This window comes from Ananas comosus, linkage group 16, assembly GCF_001540865.1.
Source record: "Ananas comosus cultivar F153 linkage group 16, ASM154086v1, whole genome shotgun sequence".
Classification (NCBI taxonomy): domain Eukaryota; kingdom Viridiplantae; phylum Streptophyta; class Magnoliopsida; order Poales; family Bromeliaceae; genus Ananas; species Ananas comosus.
In genome coordinates this window covers 7283866-7299732 of record NC_033636.1, presented here as the reverse complement: position 1 = coordinate 7299732, position 15867 = coordinate 7283866, and the positions used below count along the sequence as shown (strand labels likewise).

General features: G+C 35.7%; 1 protein-coding gene across 1 annotated transcript; it reads left to right on the top strand.

The window, feature by feature from the left end:
* Positions 5756–14976, top strand: LOC109722368 (katanin p60 ATPase-containing subunit A-like 2). Its single transcript, XM_020250417.1, has 12 exons — positions 5756–5923; positions 6006–6179; positions 6261–6319; positions 8330–8395; positions 8497–8604; positions 8725–8791; positions 9333–9417; positions 10573–10733; positions 11966–12067; positions 12977–13199; positions 14415–14559; positions 14647–14976. Exons 1-11 carry the CDS (start codon positions 5885–5887, stop codon positions 14546–14548), a joined length of 1218 nt encoding a protein of 405 aa, XP_020106006.1. The 5' UTR covers positions 5756–5884; the 3' UTR covers positions 14549–14559; positions 14647–14976.

The following is a 15867-nucleotide window of genomic DNA, read 5'->3' as shown; positions in this document are numbered from 1 at the left end:
AGTCTAAAATAGATAAATCAAACGAGCCCTAAATACCAAACAAGTAATGTTAAAAATTTATATATTTTAATTTTTAAGGCATATATATAATCTAAATTATATTTAACGATACTGACTGTTTACAAATTCAAACGGGCTATCAATAAAAACAGTAAGAAAATAAATAATTTAATTTATTTACAGTATATCAAACATGTTGATACGTACTTTGTAGAGCGTGAAAGCTACGAAAAAATCTAAAATGCGACTCTTACATGGCTAATATGGTGTCTACAATCAATTACACTAGTGAAGGCCCGCGCTTCACGGCGGTAAATTTACGCAATTTTTAAAATATTTTGAATAAATTATTTAATATTATTTACCAAAGTTGGGATAAAAATATATAAAAATATATATTCCTATGTTTCCGTTATTATCATTTAAATTTTTAAATTTAAGTTTAAATTTTTTAATTTTTAAATCTAATTTTAAATTTTAAACTTCAACATTTTATATTATTTAAATTTTTTTTAAAAAGTGGGACTCACAGTGCCCCCCAAACCCGGGGAGCAGACGGGTAGATAATATTTCAGTAAATTAATATATATAATTTTTAAACTGTTAGCATTCATAATTTGAGTATAAAATTTAAAATCTTAAATGTAGAAACTAAAATCTAAAATTTAAAACAGTAAAATTTTAATTTTAGTAATTAAGGTAAAATATACAATCCAATTAAATTAAATTAGAATTATTTTTCATTCTAGCTAAGTTTTAGACGCTGATATAAATATATATTTTTTTATTTTGTAGATTGGTGCGAGGGATAAGGGAAATGATTCAGTATATTATGGGGGTAAGATTTTAATAAGAGAAATATTTTGGGTACTCCACTTAAATGTACCCTGTCATCCTAGATGAGTAGGATTTAGGTTTTATGATATAATAAAATTATTCGTGCATTACAGTGGGCTAATATTATAAAATACAAGAGATTGATAAAATAAAAAATTTAAAGTTTTTTGACTTGCCATGAGACATTAATAAATACAAATAGTATGAAAAAAAAAAGTATGAAGAGATTTTATTTTACTTTTTTTTTGTTGTGAAAGCGAGATTTTTAGATGACAATAGATCATGTGAACGCATTAATTGAAGAGTTGACAGGCGGGAAGAGGAAGCATCGGGCGAAAATAAAAATGAAAAGGCGAAGCATCACGGAGCGGAAAAGGAAAGAAGGCAACGGTGAAGGAGGAACTGCCAATTCTAGAGGAGATAACGTCCATTTCTCGTAGGCATTTATTGTGGTTCTAATAAAATTTTTAAAATTGTTAACGAAAAAATTGCTGATGAAAGGAGCTAAATCAAACCATTGATAGTAAGTAAAGAGGGTGCAGATCAAATAAAAAAAAAAAAAAAGTTAAGGGAGCCAAATTCAAAACCACGTGTGATGCATGTTTTTTTGACTAAATTGTGTACAATGATAGGAGCCACAAATTTGCTTAACTCAATATTTTGAATTTTCTCCGCTATTTTGATTTAGTTATACATATCTTTTGACATTGTTAACTCTTTGATTTTTCTAATATTCCAGCAGTACTCTTATTTATTGGTTTGAAAAACAGATACAGCTTAATCATATGCGTCCCAAATGGTATGAAAGGGCACAAATAAGTACCCGAAAAGTACCGATCGTTCCTAACGCAGGTGGCAAAAGACTTGATAGTTGGTATCCGAGACTTTGCGGTTAAATGACAGAAAAAAAAAAGTTAGCTGTGCGAATTTGAAAAGAAAATTATAAAGTTAAGGCCAGCATAAATTCTATAATAACATACCAGCAACTAATTTATCAAAATATTGGTTTTTTTTATATCATCCATTAAGGCTTTCAATTTTAGCTTAAATACCCTCCTAATAATATCAGGCCGATCTTCACCTTTTTACCCATGAATAAATTGAATTTAATTTTAATTTTTCATAAATTTATTAACACTTTTTTAGTTCTCTTTTTATTCTAAATTTCATATAAATTTAGCTAATTAAATCCAAAAGAGCAAAAATTTATTTAATTAAATCGAAAAGAAGTGTTGAAAAATTTGGTGTTCGAAATAGGGGTGTAAAACGGGCCGGGCGGCACGTGGCCCGCCCGGCCCGGCACACCTTGGGAGGAGCTCTCCTTGGGAGGAGGGCCAAGCCCTCCTCCCCAGGAGAGCAGACCCAGGCCCAAGGCAACTTTGCCTTGGGCCTGGGGTTTGCTCTCCTCGGGTGGAGGGCTTGGCCCTCCTCCCAAGGAGAGCTTCTCCCTAGCAGACCTTGAGAGGAGTGATTTTGGTCTAATGGACCAAAGCAATTTTGGTCCATTGGACCAAAAACCCTTCTCAACTTTTTTTTTTTTCAAAAAAAGAATACAAAAATATATTAAATAAATTTAAATATTTATTTTTTGTAATTATTTTTATAAATTTTAAATTTTTTAATCAAAATATCAGTTTATATAAATATAATTTATTGTTTATATTTTTTTAAATTATATGTACATTTTTAAAAAAATAAAAAAAGGAGCCGGCCCGGAGCACGGCCCTGCATTCCGGCCAGGGCCGTGCTGGCCGAATGTGGGATTTCGGCCCGCACGGCTCTCCCGATTTAGCCACGGGCAGGGCCCGGCCACTCTCCCAAGCTCGGTTCGGGCTCGAAATGTGGTCGTCCCCGCCCGAGGCCCACATACACCCTAGGTCCAAAGATTACGTGGTGAACCTGGTTCTTCGAAATCAACCTCGCACACTGATCCTGCCGCACACCTGTGACAATAACGCATCTGATTACACGAGAGAAATCGCCCTCCCCTCTCCTCGCTCGCGGATACGTCTCCCTCCTCCACCGCTCGGAAGCTCCCATCCATGCGTCGACCGGCCGACGCCGGTTAAAAAAAAGAAAAGAAAACGGAGAGATGAAGAGAGTGAGTGAGTGGTCGACCGCCGCCCCGCTCGCGCACTGCGCCCGCCCCCAGCGCCTAGCGCCCACCCGCCCACAGCCGCTCCTCGCATGCTGGGAAGAGAGAGAGAGACCGAGAGAGAAGAGGGGAAGAGATAAGACGAGAGAAAGAGAAGAGCCGGCAAGGATTGGGGGGGGGGGGGGGGGGCGGGGGGGAGGGATAGTAATAAGAGAGGAAAGAGAAGGGGTGGGGGGGGGAGGGGGGGGAGAAGAGGAAGAACTCTCTTGCGCGGCGCGGGGTGCGGTCAACCCGCACATGGCAGGACTCCCCCCCCGCTCCTCGCTCTCTCCCTTACCTCCTCACTCTCTCTTCCTCTCTTCTGCCCTCTCCCCACCTCCGAGACTTCCCCCCCGGCTCTCTCTCTCTCTCTCTCTCTCTCTCTCTCTCCTCGCCTACGCGCGCGCGGGGCCGCGGTCACCCCCAGGCAGTCCCCCCTGCTCTCTCCCCCTCTCTCCCTCTCCCCACCCCCCGGCTCTCTCTCTCTCCCTCTCCCCCTCCTCTCTCCCCCGCATGCGCGCGACATGCGCCCGACGCCCGCTCACGCCACTCATGCGCCCGCGTCCGCCCGAGAAGAAACGGCAGAGAGGAGGGGCGCTGAGAAGCGGCCACGTAGGCCACAGTAAAATTCGGGATTCATTATATCTATAGATTTGGTTATTAGAATTCACCATCGCCGTCATAATTTTTTTTTAAAATTTTTTTTATTATAAATTTTTTGAAGGCGGAAATATAATTAATTGGACATAAATGATAGAGTATAACTCTGGTACTCTAATAGCTACCCAGTTGAATTTTCATATGAGAAAATGCAATACTTTAATGGAAATTTTAAATTTATCTTTCTATTTTCAAAATATCTTTCTAAATCCTAAATCTTATTAATAAATTGCTTAATTAGAAATATATTTGAATAAATTTTTCAAAATCAATAAAAATATTTTGACCAACAAAAGAGTATATTAGATAGTTTTGAAAATTTGAATGATATATTAGATATTATTTCTTATATATAAACAGTCGTTATATGGTCAAGAATATCACAATTATGAATTCCGTTTTAGTCGCTTCAAGTTGAGAAAACGTATTTTTCAGATTTTATTTTTTCAGAAGATGGATAGTGAGGTTATTTTTCTAATCCTTTTTATTTTTCTTTTTCAACTACTGTATTTCTAACAAATCTAATTTGGCTCCAGATTGTGGTACAATAATTAAGAATTTCTTGTTTTTATTTTAAAAAACAGTTTACTGCAGTATTTAGTTATGACTAGAATAAATTGCACACATATTTTAATTTTTTAATAATTATATTAATAATATTATTTTTTTGGAATGCATGAAATCAAATAGCTCCTAAAATAGTAGGCTGAATAATAACTATTTTTCTATCTGGCAAATTAAACTTTTATCTTCAAACTTTAATTGACAATAATTTTTTATTTAAATTTTTTGAATTATTGCAATAAAGCCATACATCGAATTTAGCTGGCTAAATATTTACGTATTACTGATATGGAATTGGTATTTTATTCTAATCATTACTGCTTCATCAATTATAACAACGCAAACATCACTTTTATATCGGTGACACGTGAATATTTATTTAGTCAATAAATTAGATTGCAGAATTTAATTCCAATAATTCAGAAAGTTCAAGTCATAAATTATTGCGAATTAAAATTTGAGGACCAAAATATAATATTGGTTATAGTTTGAGGACAAAAGTGTAATTTATTCTTTTCCATTTGTTTATAAATTAATGCCTAATATACTCTTCTTTCTCTTTAGAAGAAAAAAAAAGTTTACTGTGTTATACTTACATAGTTACAACACATCATTAATAAAAAATTAATTATTTTTTTAAAAAAATAAAAAAAAATTTTATAAAAAAAAATTAATTAATTAAAAAAATGTCATTAATATAAACGGGAGCTTTTTTTGCAAATAGTCCCCTGAGTAATTTTTATTTTAAAAATAGCCCTATTAAAATTAAAATTACAAAAATGGTCCTGTCCCTGCTACGCAGGCGCCACGTCAGCGCCACGCAGGCAAGACTGGGGCCAAGGTATTAAGTTGAATACGGTGAATCATTCACCGTGTCTAAACACGGTGAATGAATGATTCACCGTGTATAGTACTTATTTTTTGTATATTGAAAAGTGGAATGAGGAGTAGGGATGTCAATAGATATGGATATCTGAAATATTATCCGAATCCAAACCTTTATTTTTGTTTATTTATATAATATATAAAATATTTAATAATTTTTATTCCTTAGATCTTCATCTAACAGTATAGATTTTTAAAACCCGCTAGTAAATGAAGATCTAAGAAATAAAAATTATTAAATATTTTATATATTATATAAATAAATAAAAATAAATTATGTATATATATATATAATTTATTCGGGTTTGAATTCGGATAATATTTCAGATATCTATACCTATTGACATCCCTACTCCTTATTCCACTTTTCAATATACAAAAAGTACGCAAAAAATATGTATTAAACACGGTGAACACGGTGAATGGTTCACCGTGTTCAACTTAACACACGGGCCCAGCTCTGCCAGCGTGGCGCTGACGTGGCGCCTGCGTGACAGGCCCAGGACTATTTTTGCAAATTAAATTTTGATAAGACTATTTTTAAAATAAAAATTTGCCAGGGTCTAAATGTAAAAAAAGCCGAACTTTTCCTTCTCCAGGGTCTCAAGCGATCACAGCTACTACTAGTGTTTTTTATATTCCGAAGTGGCTCCTCTCTCTCTCTTTAGACGTTTCTCTCCTCCGCTTCTCTCTCTCTCTCCTCGTTCCTAACTACCGGGAGAAAGGGAGAGAGGAGAGAGAGAGAGAGCGCGCGAGATCCCATCCCCTCCCCCTCCGCCGCTCCCAAACCCTCGCCGCGGCACCATGGGGGACGCTCCACTCCCCACTCGCTGGAGCTTCGAGGTGATTCCGATCGATCCAAACCCTTGCGCGCTCTCGATCGCGTCTTTGTGTGATTTCGTTAAATGTGATCCGCTTTTCTCAGGATTTTAAGCTGTATTACGATGTGAGATTCGGGCGGAAGGAGGAGCCGAAGCAGGAGGATTCGGATGGGAGATCGAATGCGAATGGGAGCTACGCGAATGGCGCGATCAGCGCGAATGGGAGCGCCAAGAAGAACGCCTCGGATTTGGCGATCTTTGAGCAGTTTGAGCGGCAGGTTGATTTCGTTTTGTGATCGAATTTCGCTAATCTTTAGATGTTTATGTGTGATTTGATGAGTAATTTTGATGTAATTTAGGAGAGGAAGATGGAGATGCGCCCGGGAGTTATTTCGGAAAGGGGTGACTACGAAGTGCCGTAAGAGTCCACACTAATCATATGCTACTTTATTTTGCTTTTTCATTGTCTTGTTGTTTAGGAATAGTTAATATACAGCAGTTGTTTTCGGAGCATGTCTTTTTGTGTTCATTGATGCTGCGTGTGGTGGCATGGCATTGTTCGGTTTATATCTGCTCCAATCATTTCATTCTTAAGTTGTGGTTTCAAAATTGTTGCTTGAGATGTGAATTCAGCGCTCCTTTGTCCCCTGCTTCTGCTTCTGCTACCAGCAACAATCACCTTAGAAGAGCATTTGACAAACAAAACAAAAAAAAAAGTAGTGTTTTTGCTATAGTGGTGTTGGAGATGAGATTCTAAGGTCCGAAAGCAGATACTCCTAATTGGTGCTTCTATTTCTACTAGGAGAAAACCAGTTGAGTTTTCATAAAATGTTTCTCTTAAGAGCACTATTTAGATGGAACTTTCATCCGACAGCACTATACCCTGTAGCAGGGCCAAACACACCTTTTTCTTCTTATTTGAAATCTCACTTTAGCATCAGTTCAAATACCATAATCTTGCACTCTCTCTCTCTCTCTCTCTCTCTCTCTCTTCGATGTTCTTTTGTCAAATTTATGGCTTCTACATGCAGATCATAATGCAGGAAGTTTTCACAACATCTACTTTTGCTTTAGGAATTCAAACAAGTTTATTGAAGTCATAAATCATGATGGTTAGGGTGTGACTTTCAAACACTATGTTTAGAAGGCTTATTCATGATCATTTGGCCTAGCATACTGGTGATGTAGTTTGGTACCTAAATGCTATAAAGAAATTTTCCAAATTATTACAATAGAGGGTTTATTCTGAACAAAAAGAATTAAAATGTAGCATAAAAATTCTGCAGATCGGAAAAAATAAATGGGTGCAATAATTCCACAGCATTTTTCAGTTTACAGCTAATAAGATGTTAGAAAGATTTTTTGAATATTTTCAACAAGAAAGGAATATTTCTCTCAGGGAGATTTGTAGAAACCGTAAAAGTAGAGAAGAATCAAAGCCCATGTTCACAAAAACTCTGTATTTCTTTACTAAGTTCAATCATGCAAAATCTGAACTCTACGTTAAAGTATTTTCTATTAATTTCTCCCTGCTGTCATTTAGGAATTGTGTCTTGGAAAGATGTTCCCTCAATATTCCGATGTTACCTTAAATTCTGTGACTTCTACTTCTGTAGTTTAACAATAATTTCTTACAGTGAAATCTGTCTTTGATTTTGCTTCCCTTGTGGCTGTAAAATCCCCTATTCAAAATAGGAATTTAGCTTCAACGTCCACAGAATATATGGGCCTATGGCAGAACTTCCAAGAGAATTGAAAATACAGTGCTGGCTATTACTAGAGTCAACCTAAAGCAATTATCAAAATATGCCAATCTAAAACCAAATTAAACTTTTCTTGTATCCACTGGTCTTCTTACCCATGCATGCCAACTATTGCAACAAGGTGCTGCCCTGAGATTGTGACATGTAATTTGTAAAGACACGTAGCTGGGGCTTTGTGCAGGGGCACTCCAACTTTGCAGAGCAGAGTCTTGTTGATCGTCTAATACCGTGCTCATCTTCTGTGGTATATGCAGTGCTAAACCCGTAAAATCTCAACAGAAAAGTGACGTACTGAAATTTAAGCAATCTTCTGGTATAACAGTTTGTTGAGAAAAACTACATTGTGCTAGATTGAATAAGTTCCAAACAAAGGATATTAACCTATCCCATAGCATTTTTTTTATGCTACTCAAAATATGCAAGGCTTGGTGTTGTTAGTATCACTGCAAATCTTCTTGATTGACATTTATACTACTATCCTGACTGTCTCATATATATCACATAGCTTTCTATCCTTTTGCTCATTTGTTATCTTTTCCAAAAACCATACTGATTCTCTTTCCATATAGTTAATTTCCAGTACATATGTCCTACTTTCTTTCCTTCCGCTATAGTTTTCTTTGTCTCGGAAAATATAATTCTCATGGATGTACTTTTCTTTGCAGCCAGAAATCCCTACTTCCGCCTTTTGAATCCGCCGAAACTCGTACACTAGCAGAGACATTATGCAGGTAACCTCTGATGGTATATTCTGAATTTGAATTCGAAATGTGTGCATTCTTTGTGGCTATTCCTAGTTGTGTTGTCATGGTTTAATCTTATTTGCCTACAGGGATATCATTCGTGGGAGTCCAGATGTGAAATGGGAAAGCATCAAGGGATTAGAGAACGCGAAACGTCTACTTAAAGAAGCAGTTGTCATGCCCATAAAATATCCGAAGTATGTCAAATACCTAAAGGAATGTGTTTTGGAGTTAATCTCAGTAATAGTCTGAAGCTTTTGTTTGGGAAGAAGGATAAAATGATGACTGTGATCTTTTTCTTCTTATGTTACTTTGAGGTATTTCACTGGTCTCTTATCACCTTGGAAAGGAATATTACTCTTTGGCCCTCCAGGCACAGGAAAGGTTTGTAATATTGGACTATATGATGCTTGGCACCTTCATTTTCAGCTATATTTTGTAGAGCTACCAGCAAAGTTCACGACTTTTTTCCTCTAGTTTCTTATTCACTGCTTTTCGTGCTTTTATTCTTTGAAGTTTTCAACTACTCATTCGATTGATTGCCTTAGTAAGAAATGCAGACCTCTACACTAACTAATAATTAATGATGAAAAAATGAAAGCAATTTTGGCTGTTTATGAACAGCTTAGGCTCATCAAGCTTATTAGCTTGTTCAGAGCTTGGTCAAAGTTGCAAATGAATCTACACAAGCTGTAGTTTTATACATTTTGATAAGGTACGTAGAGTGAGCATGCCAGTAGTTGCTATCTAAATAACAAAACTTGGTACAGAAGCTTTAGCTTAGTTGAAATTGCTGATAAGCTTTGCCTATGCAGTATTTCTTGGGCGCGATCTATACTATCTTATCTAACTGTATATTCTCATTTTGGGAATCTCTTGTGAAGATTTTCTCATCAAACACTTTTCGTGTATATAATGTTTGCAGACAATGCTAGCAAAAGCTGTGGCTACTGAGTGCAAAACTACTTTTTTCAACATTTCAGCATCATCAATTGTTAGCAAATGGCGAGGTATGTTCTGCTTTCCTCATAAGCAACTATTCTTTTGTGATATAATAGCTTTCTTCCTTTTCATGGAATTTAGTCACATAATTTTTCTAGTATAGTTGTCCGTGGTCGTTTGACTCATTTCACTGTAATTGGCATTTACTTTTTCTCTGGCATTTTTTTTTTTCTCTGCTAATGATAATTAAATGTCTGGAGGCAAATTTTGGAGAGGATAATAGAACGAGTTCTATGTAGTACCACTTTGGATCCTAGCAGAACCTTTGTACATGTGACGTTTTCGTGAAGATCAATCTATTCTGCCATAGATTCATTATTTACATATATTTACATTGTTTGGTGTTGAGGAGAAAAAGAGTTGCCACATATAAAACTCACTTCATTAGCCTTACAATTTTCTTTTTTCACCTGTCTGAGCGACCATGAAAATTTCGAACCAGGGAGAATTGTAATTATAATGGTGAATTCTAATATAAAAATGTTTTGGTCATTTGCCATATTGATATTTTCTCCATCTGCTATTTTATAAACCATGCAGACAATTGTAATAGAAATCCTACAATGGAGTGTTCTGTAGTGTCCGTCAGACCAAGATGGTAGAAGGTTACCCAGGAGACTAATAATGGTATTTTTGATCTCATCAACAAGGACCTTAGTTTCAAGACAATTTAGAGATTGGGTTATTGCTGCCGTCTATGATTAAGGATTGCATCAACTATGCCTTCCTACTCTGGGAAGGGCTGATTTAACGATGAGGAATTACTAAATCTGCCTACTCTCTACCTTTCCATCCTTGCTTAGTTCAATGAAAACTTTTTTGTGTCCTTTTCTTCTTGGGCTTCACGGAGGATGACAATGAATTATTTAAAATATGTTTACAGCTTCTGTTTCCTTCACTAAATAACAATAAAAAGGTAATGGCACCTTTGGAATGAATTGGGGATTTATCGAGTTCCCTATTAGAGAAGGCCGATGGGGAGACTCAATATCTGTTCATACTTGCATGAATCCTTTTTCTTCTCTCTTTTTTTTTTTTTTTTATAAAAGACATCCAACAAAGTTTTGAATCTTTTGGATTATCCATTGTATTCTATATACTATTCCTCTCTCTCTCTCTCTCTTCTTTTGTAGCTTGTTTACTGTTTAGTTTGCCATGTGCAGGTGACTCAGAGAAGTTAGTGAAAGTTCTATTTGAGCTTGCCAGGCATCATGCACCATCTACCATATTTCTTGATGAAATTGATGCTATCATTAGTCAACGTGGTGAAGCTCGAAGTGAGCATGAAGCAAGTCGACGTTTGAAAACTGAGCTACTTATACAGGTAAGAAGTGTATTTCTTAAGTGTGTAGAATTCTTGCTGCCGCATATCCATTGTAATTCACTCCTGCAGTCTGATTCTAACCAATTAATTCTAGAAGTCTAGATGATTTCAAAGCCAATATCCATTTGCATAGGCAGTCATTTGTCATTTCCTCATGTCTGTTATTTGTGGATTATCAAACCTACCAGAGCAAAAAAGGAAGTAAGAATTAAGAGCTCGGGGAAAGGGAAGGAAAATAAAGAGTCTGTGTAGTAGCAGGGTAAGAAATAAAGGAGAAGTCAAGAAGGATGAAAAAGGGAGAAATGCACTAGTTAAAGTAATGGTCATCAAGTGAATAACATGCAAATTTTAACATGCACAAGCTGGAAAGAGTTAAAAAAATGAGTCCAACTGTTTTGTTTCCTTGATTATCTATCAAAATCATCGAAAGAGGCTAACAATTGTAGGTCATTTGGTTTATATTCAACATGCATTAGCCTTTCATAATAGTGATCATACTGTTGGCGTTGGTTCATATTTGTGTTTTCAGCCTTATTATTATTTTTGTGGTTATTATGACATTCTGTTTCCTGTTCCTGGTGTTTCATGTTAACATAAAAATTATGAGGATATATACATTTTTTTTGGCATTTCCTGAGCTTTTTAGCTGGTTCATATATGCAAATTCTTATAGCTACCTAACATAGTAATCCCAAGAAATACTACGAATTATAAATATTTGCGGTCAGCAAATTTCTTGCATCTCAGTTGCAGCAACAGCAAGCAAGATTACAACTCTTTCTCATTATACCTTAGCAAACTTGAATTGCATTTTGAGATTTAGGCCCCGTTCGAATGTCGGATTAAGTTATTAGTGATAACTTGTTCGGTATGAAAATATTCTTTTGTGATTTGAAGCTAGGAGTTTGATTTTGCTCTTTGAAAGGTTTTGATGTTCATAATTTGGTAGGACAACATATTTCACCTATAAGATAATTTATCTTATTCTAAGAAAATGATTAGAAGGCGGAATATGGTATGTCAATCTAGACATTTGATCACCACTCCTCATCAACCAGACGCTACAAACTCTGCAAGTCAAAGAGATATGCTTATGGTGAACAAGATGTTTACGCATTCAAAGAGGGCCTTACGATTGCGTAGTTTGTAATTTTAGCTTCCATTGTGAACAAATGTGCAAAGGAGATGCAAATTATGGATATATTACTTCTTAAACTTAATCCATGTTGCAGATGGATGGCTTGATGAAGACAGATGAGCTCGTATTTGTTTTAGCGGCAACAAATCTACCGTGGGAGTTGGATGCAGCAATGCTCCGCCGTCTTGAGAAGCGTGTATCCTTTGTAGCACAATGAATTAAAACAAATTAGATGACTATTAGAACGACATAAACAATCCTTTGCTTTTCACAAGGTAATAGCTATCTGATACATTTCGCCTAGGTTTCACTTTTTCGGTTCTAGGATAAAGAGCTTCCAAACTCAGGAACCACATCAATAGTGTTTTAAATTAGGGTTATTTGCATACACGTCCCTGCAAACATAATGGACTTGTAACTATTAAATGGACTTCTGAGAGTCAATAATTTTACAAAACCCCATGAAATTTATAATAGCTGTATACCCTTATGTGAGATTATTATGTTTGTGGAATTCTTTTAGGCCTCTTTCTGTACCCCTCGATTCTTTAAGGCCTCCCTTTTGCAATCTATACACATTTGTTAAGCAACAAGAACGAAACTTCCTAAAGATGATGCTGTTTAACATCCAGATGTGGCATGTTGCAAGCTAACTAATAACATATAGTAGCCCTCTTGGGAAAATGAAATTTAGGTTTAATGAAAAACAAAAGATGGGAAGCGGTACCAAACTATGCCATAACTTGCTTGCTTTATTCATCAAGTTACACACGTATTACTGTTTTTGAGCATCAAGTCTTTTTATGAAATTACTATCATAATTATCAACAACATCAAAGTTCTCGTATAATTGGGTTACCTTTGTGAAATATTGTTGGTAATGGATCTGCCTTGGGCGTTTTTCTCCAACTGGTTCTCTTTTCTTATCCTAGCTTCTATTCTATCTTTATCCAATGAGAGCATCGACCTTATGTGAATGTCAAGAAAATCTTGACATAAAGCGCTTTTAAATCCTTGTACTACCAGTCCTTGGGAAAGACCTGTTTATCTTGGTACAAAGAGTTCTTTTCGTAAGATGAAATTCTCTTTGACTTTGTTCAATCAGATTCTTGTACCCCTGCCAGAGTCAGAAGCAAGACATGCAATGTTCGAGGAGCTTCTGCCGTCAACACCCGGAGAGGCGGAGATTCCATATGATATTCTGGTGGAAAGGACGGAAGGCTATTCAGGTTCTGATATCCGTCTTGTATGCAAGGAGGCAGCGATGCAGCCGCTGAGGCGTTTAATGGCTGTTCTCGAAGGCAGACAAGAACAGGTACCTGAGGATGGTAAGTATGACCATTCAGTTCTAAGCTTTTGTTTCGAATTTTAAGTTAGCTAGGCTATGTTGTTTTCTATGAAATTTTCATTGCCGAGCTGAGAGTCAATAGGTGACCTACCAAATTGTGGATTAGCATTGTCTAATCTAATGCTAAGAGTCAATAGCAGGTAAGCACCTACTATCATTCATTTTAAGCGATAAATAGAAGGTTTGGCATGACTTGCTGATTATTGATTACGAACACAAGTTAGTTTTTTTAACAAATTTGCTTGAGACCTGAGACTTTGGCATGTATAGTTGCCAAACTGTCCTACAAAATGTTTGAGTAGATCATTTATAAAATCTATATTTTTAAAATTCTTCTTAGATCTTCTGAGGGTTTTCTGTGTTTTTATCACATGTTTTACTATTTTTATTAGATTCAATATGTTTTATATTAACTTATATGAGCTAAATTTGTACCTGCTTACTGCATATATGTTATTATGTATTTGGCAGACTACAAGTCATTTCCGCAGTTTAGAACATTGTGTATAACTTAGTGTGCTTGCTCCCATTTGTTTAAATGTATGCAACATCTGGAAAGATTATCTGAACTGTTACAAAAACAAAGTATCAGACTGAAACTGAAGTTTCATTTATTAGAATTATTTATATCAAACTTTTGGAATCAACCAGGCTAGAAATTGGCTCTCAGACCATAATTTTTCCCTATATACAACGTGTGGTTAAAGCTTGATCCCATTTTCTGGGAAATGATACCAAAATACTGAGCAAGTAAAAGCAAGGGAGGAGGTTCTAAGGACATTTTTGAGTAGAGAAGGATGGTTAAGAGAGAAAACTTACATTGATCAGAGAAATTCCTGGGATGTTTCTTCTGAGTGGGAAAGATGGTCAAAGGAGAACGAAAATTTGAATTGATACAGGGAATTGTCATCATCTTTGTCACAAACAAGATTAAATGCAAAAACAATCACATAAAATAGCTAGATATGAGTGTTTTTTTTCCTTGGCTTTTATGTATTATTAATTAGTGTTCGGCTTGCAACCACTAGGTTGCACATTTTTTCTAGTGGTCACTTTATGCAACTATGCTGAATATTTGGATTGTCTCCAAACACTCTAGTATCTCACCTTAGTATGTAGAAATCATCTCGCAACGCTTTAATTCCGTGAAGAATTAACGATCAATATTTCAACTAATTACTTGATATTCATGTAGAAATGCCCGAAGTTGGTCCTGTCACGCCAGAAGATGTTGAGCTTGCTTTAAAGAATACACGACCATCAGCCCATCTACATGCACACCGCTATGAAAAGTTCAACCAGGATTACGGCAGCCAAATTCTTCACTAAGGGCAAAAACGGTAAATCCATCTACGAGATCTAACAATTTCTCCTCTTGTAGGAAGACACTTTAATCTTTGCTTCCATCTTCCTTAATCCTTTCACAGTTTGGCTTGTTCCGAGAAACGCCGTGGATTTGAAGCATTTCACTGGAAAAGTTCAAAGGGGCTCTTCGCAATGTGCCATTGCTGCAGTATGATTGGCATCTATGCATCTACACCTGCAGCTTAGGATAGTTTTCATTTTGGAAAAGGTTATTTATGGAAATTCTTTCCCTCTAGGGAGAACTTGTTCCCTTATAATTTAATATTGTTGTACATTAATTGTTATTTGTCAAGTTATTTAATAGGTGAGCCACTATCTTTTGTGTATTATTCAATTAAGTACATAAACCATGTCAAAAAAGGTTCCTGAATTATTAATTGCTCATTTCTCCAGTATAATGTTCTCTTAGCTCTATGCATAGTTTATATGAGTTAGAGTTAGGAGCTATTAATATTGCTTAAAGTTCTTAATGCTATAGGCTTAGGTTTAAATAATGTTGTGATGGAGCGTCCAGATCAATGATCAACACCATCAAATTTTTTAAAAAAACCGAACTATATAATTTTTAAAATTGTTTTTTTTTATTAAATTGTCACAAAATGACTGGTTAAAGTATAACAATCTTTTAAAAATAAGGGGATATAATTCTTGAATTCAATATTATAGTTGTATGTCTTGATCTAGATAGCTATATAAAATTATCAAAAAATTCAATTAATTTGAATTGTTCAGCACCTGTAAACCACAAAACTCACATAGATTGTTAAAAATGTTAATTTTGGGGATTGCTTATTCACAGAGTAAATAATATTAAAAAAACTATGAAATTCAGTTTTTCAAAAAAGTGCTTTATATCATGTTTAGTAATGACGATTGTCCAACCGGATACTTGATTGTCAAGAATGACTCTAAAGCACTAACACTTTTAATTTTATTAATAATAATAGCACTCCAACCTAGCTCATGTTTATATTAAATTATTTAGATCACCGATATTTCAATTATACAGTAATTAATTAATGAAGGAGTCCAGCTACGATACTTTTAAAAGTAGCAAGTTCTTGGTGCTTGTAAGTTTTCCGCCGTTAGATCTACCTCTGTGATCAATTTCGCCTCTCAAATTATGTTATAGCACCAACTACTCACTCAACTTTATGAGACGACTATTATCCTAATCACACATTCCTTAATTCAAAGATTGAAAACCTTCCGGCACCAATAAAAGCATAGGAGCTCAATTCTTAGTGAAGATCAATACTATTTTAAATCGATGAGAGTGAAAT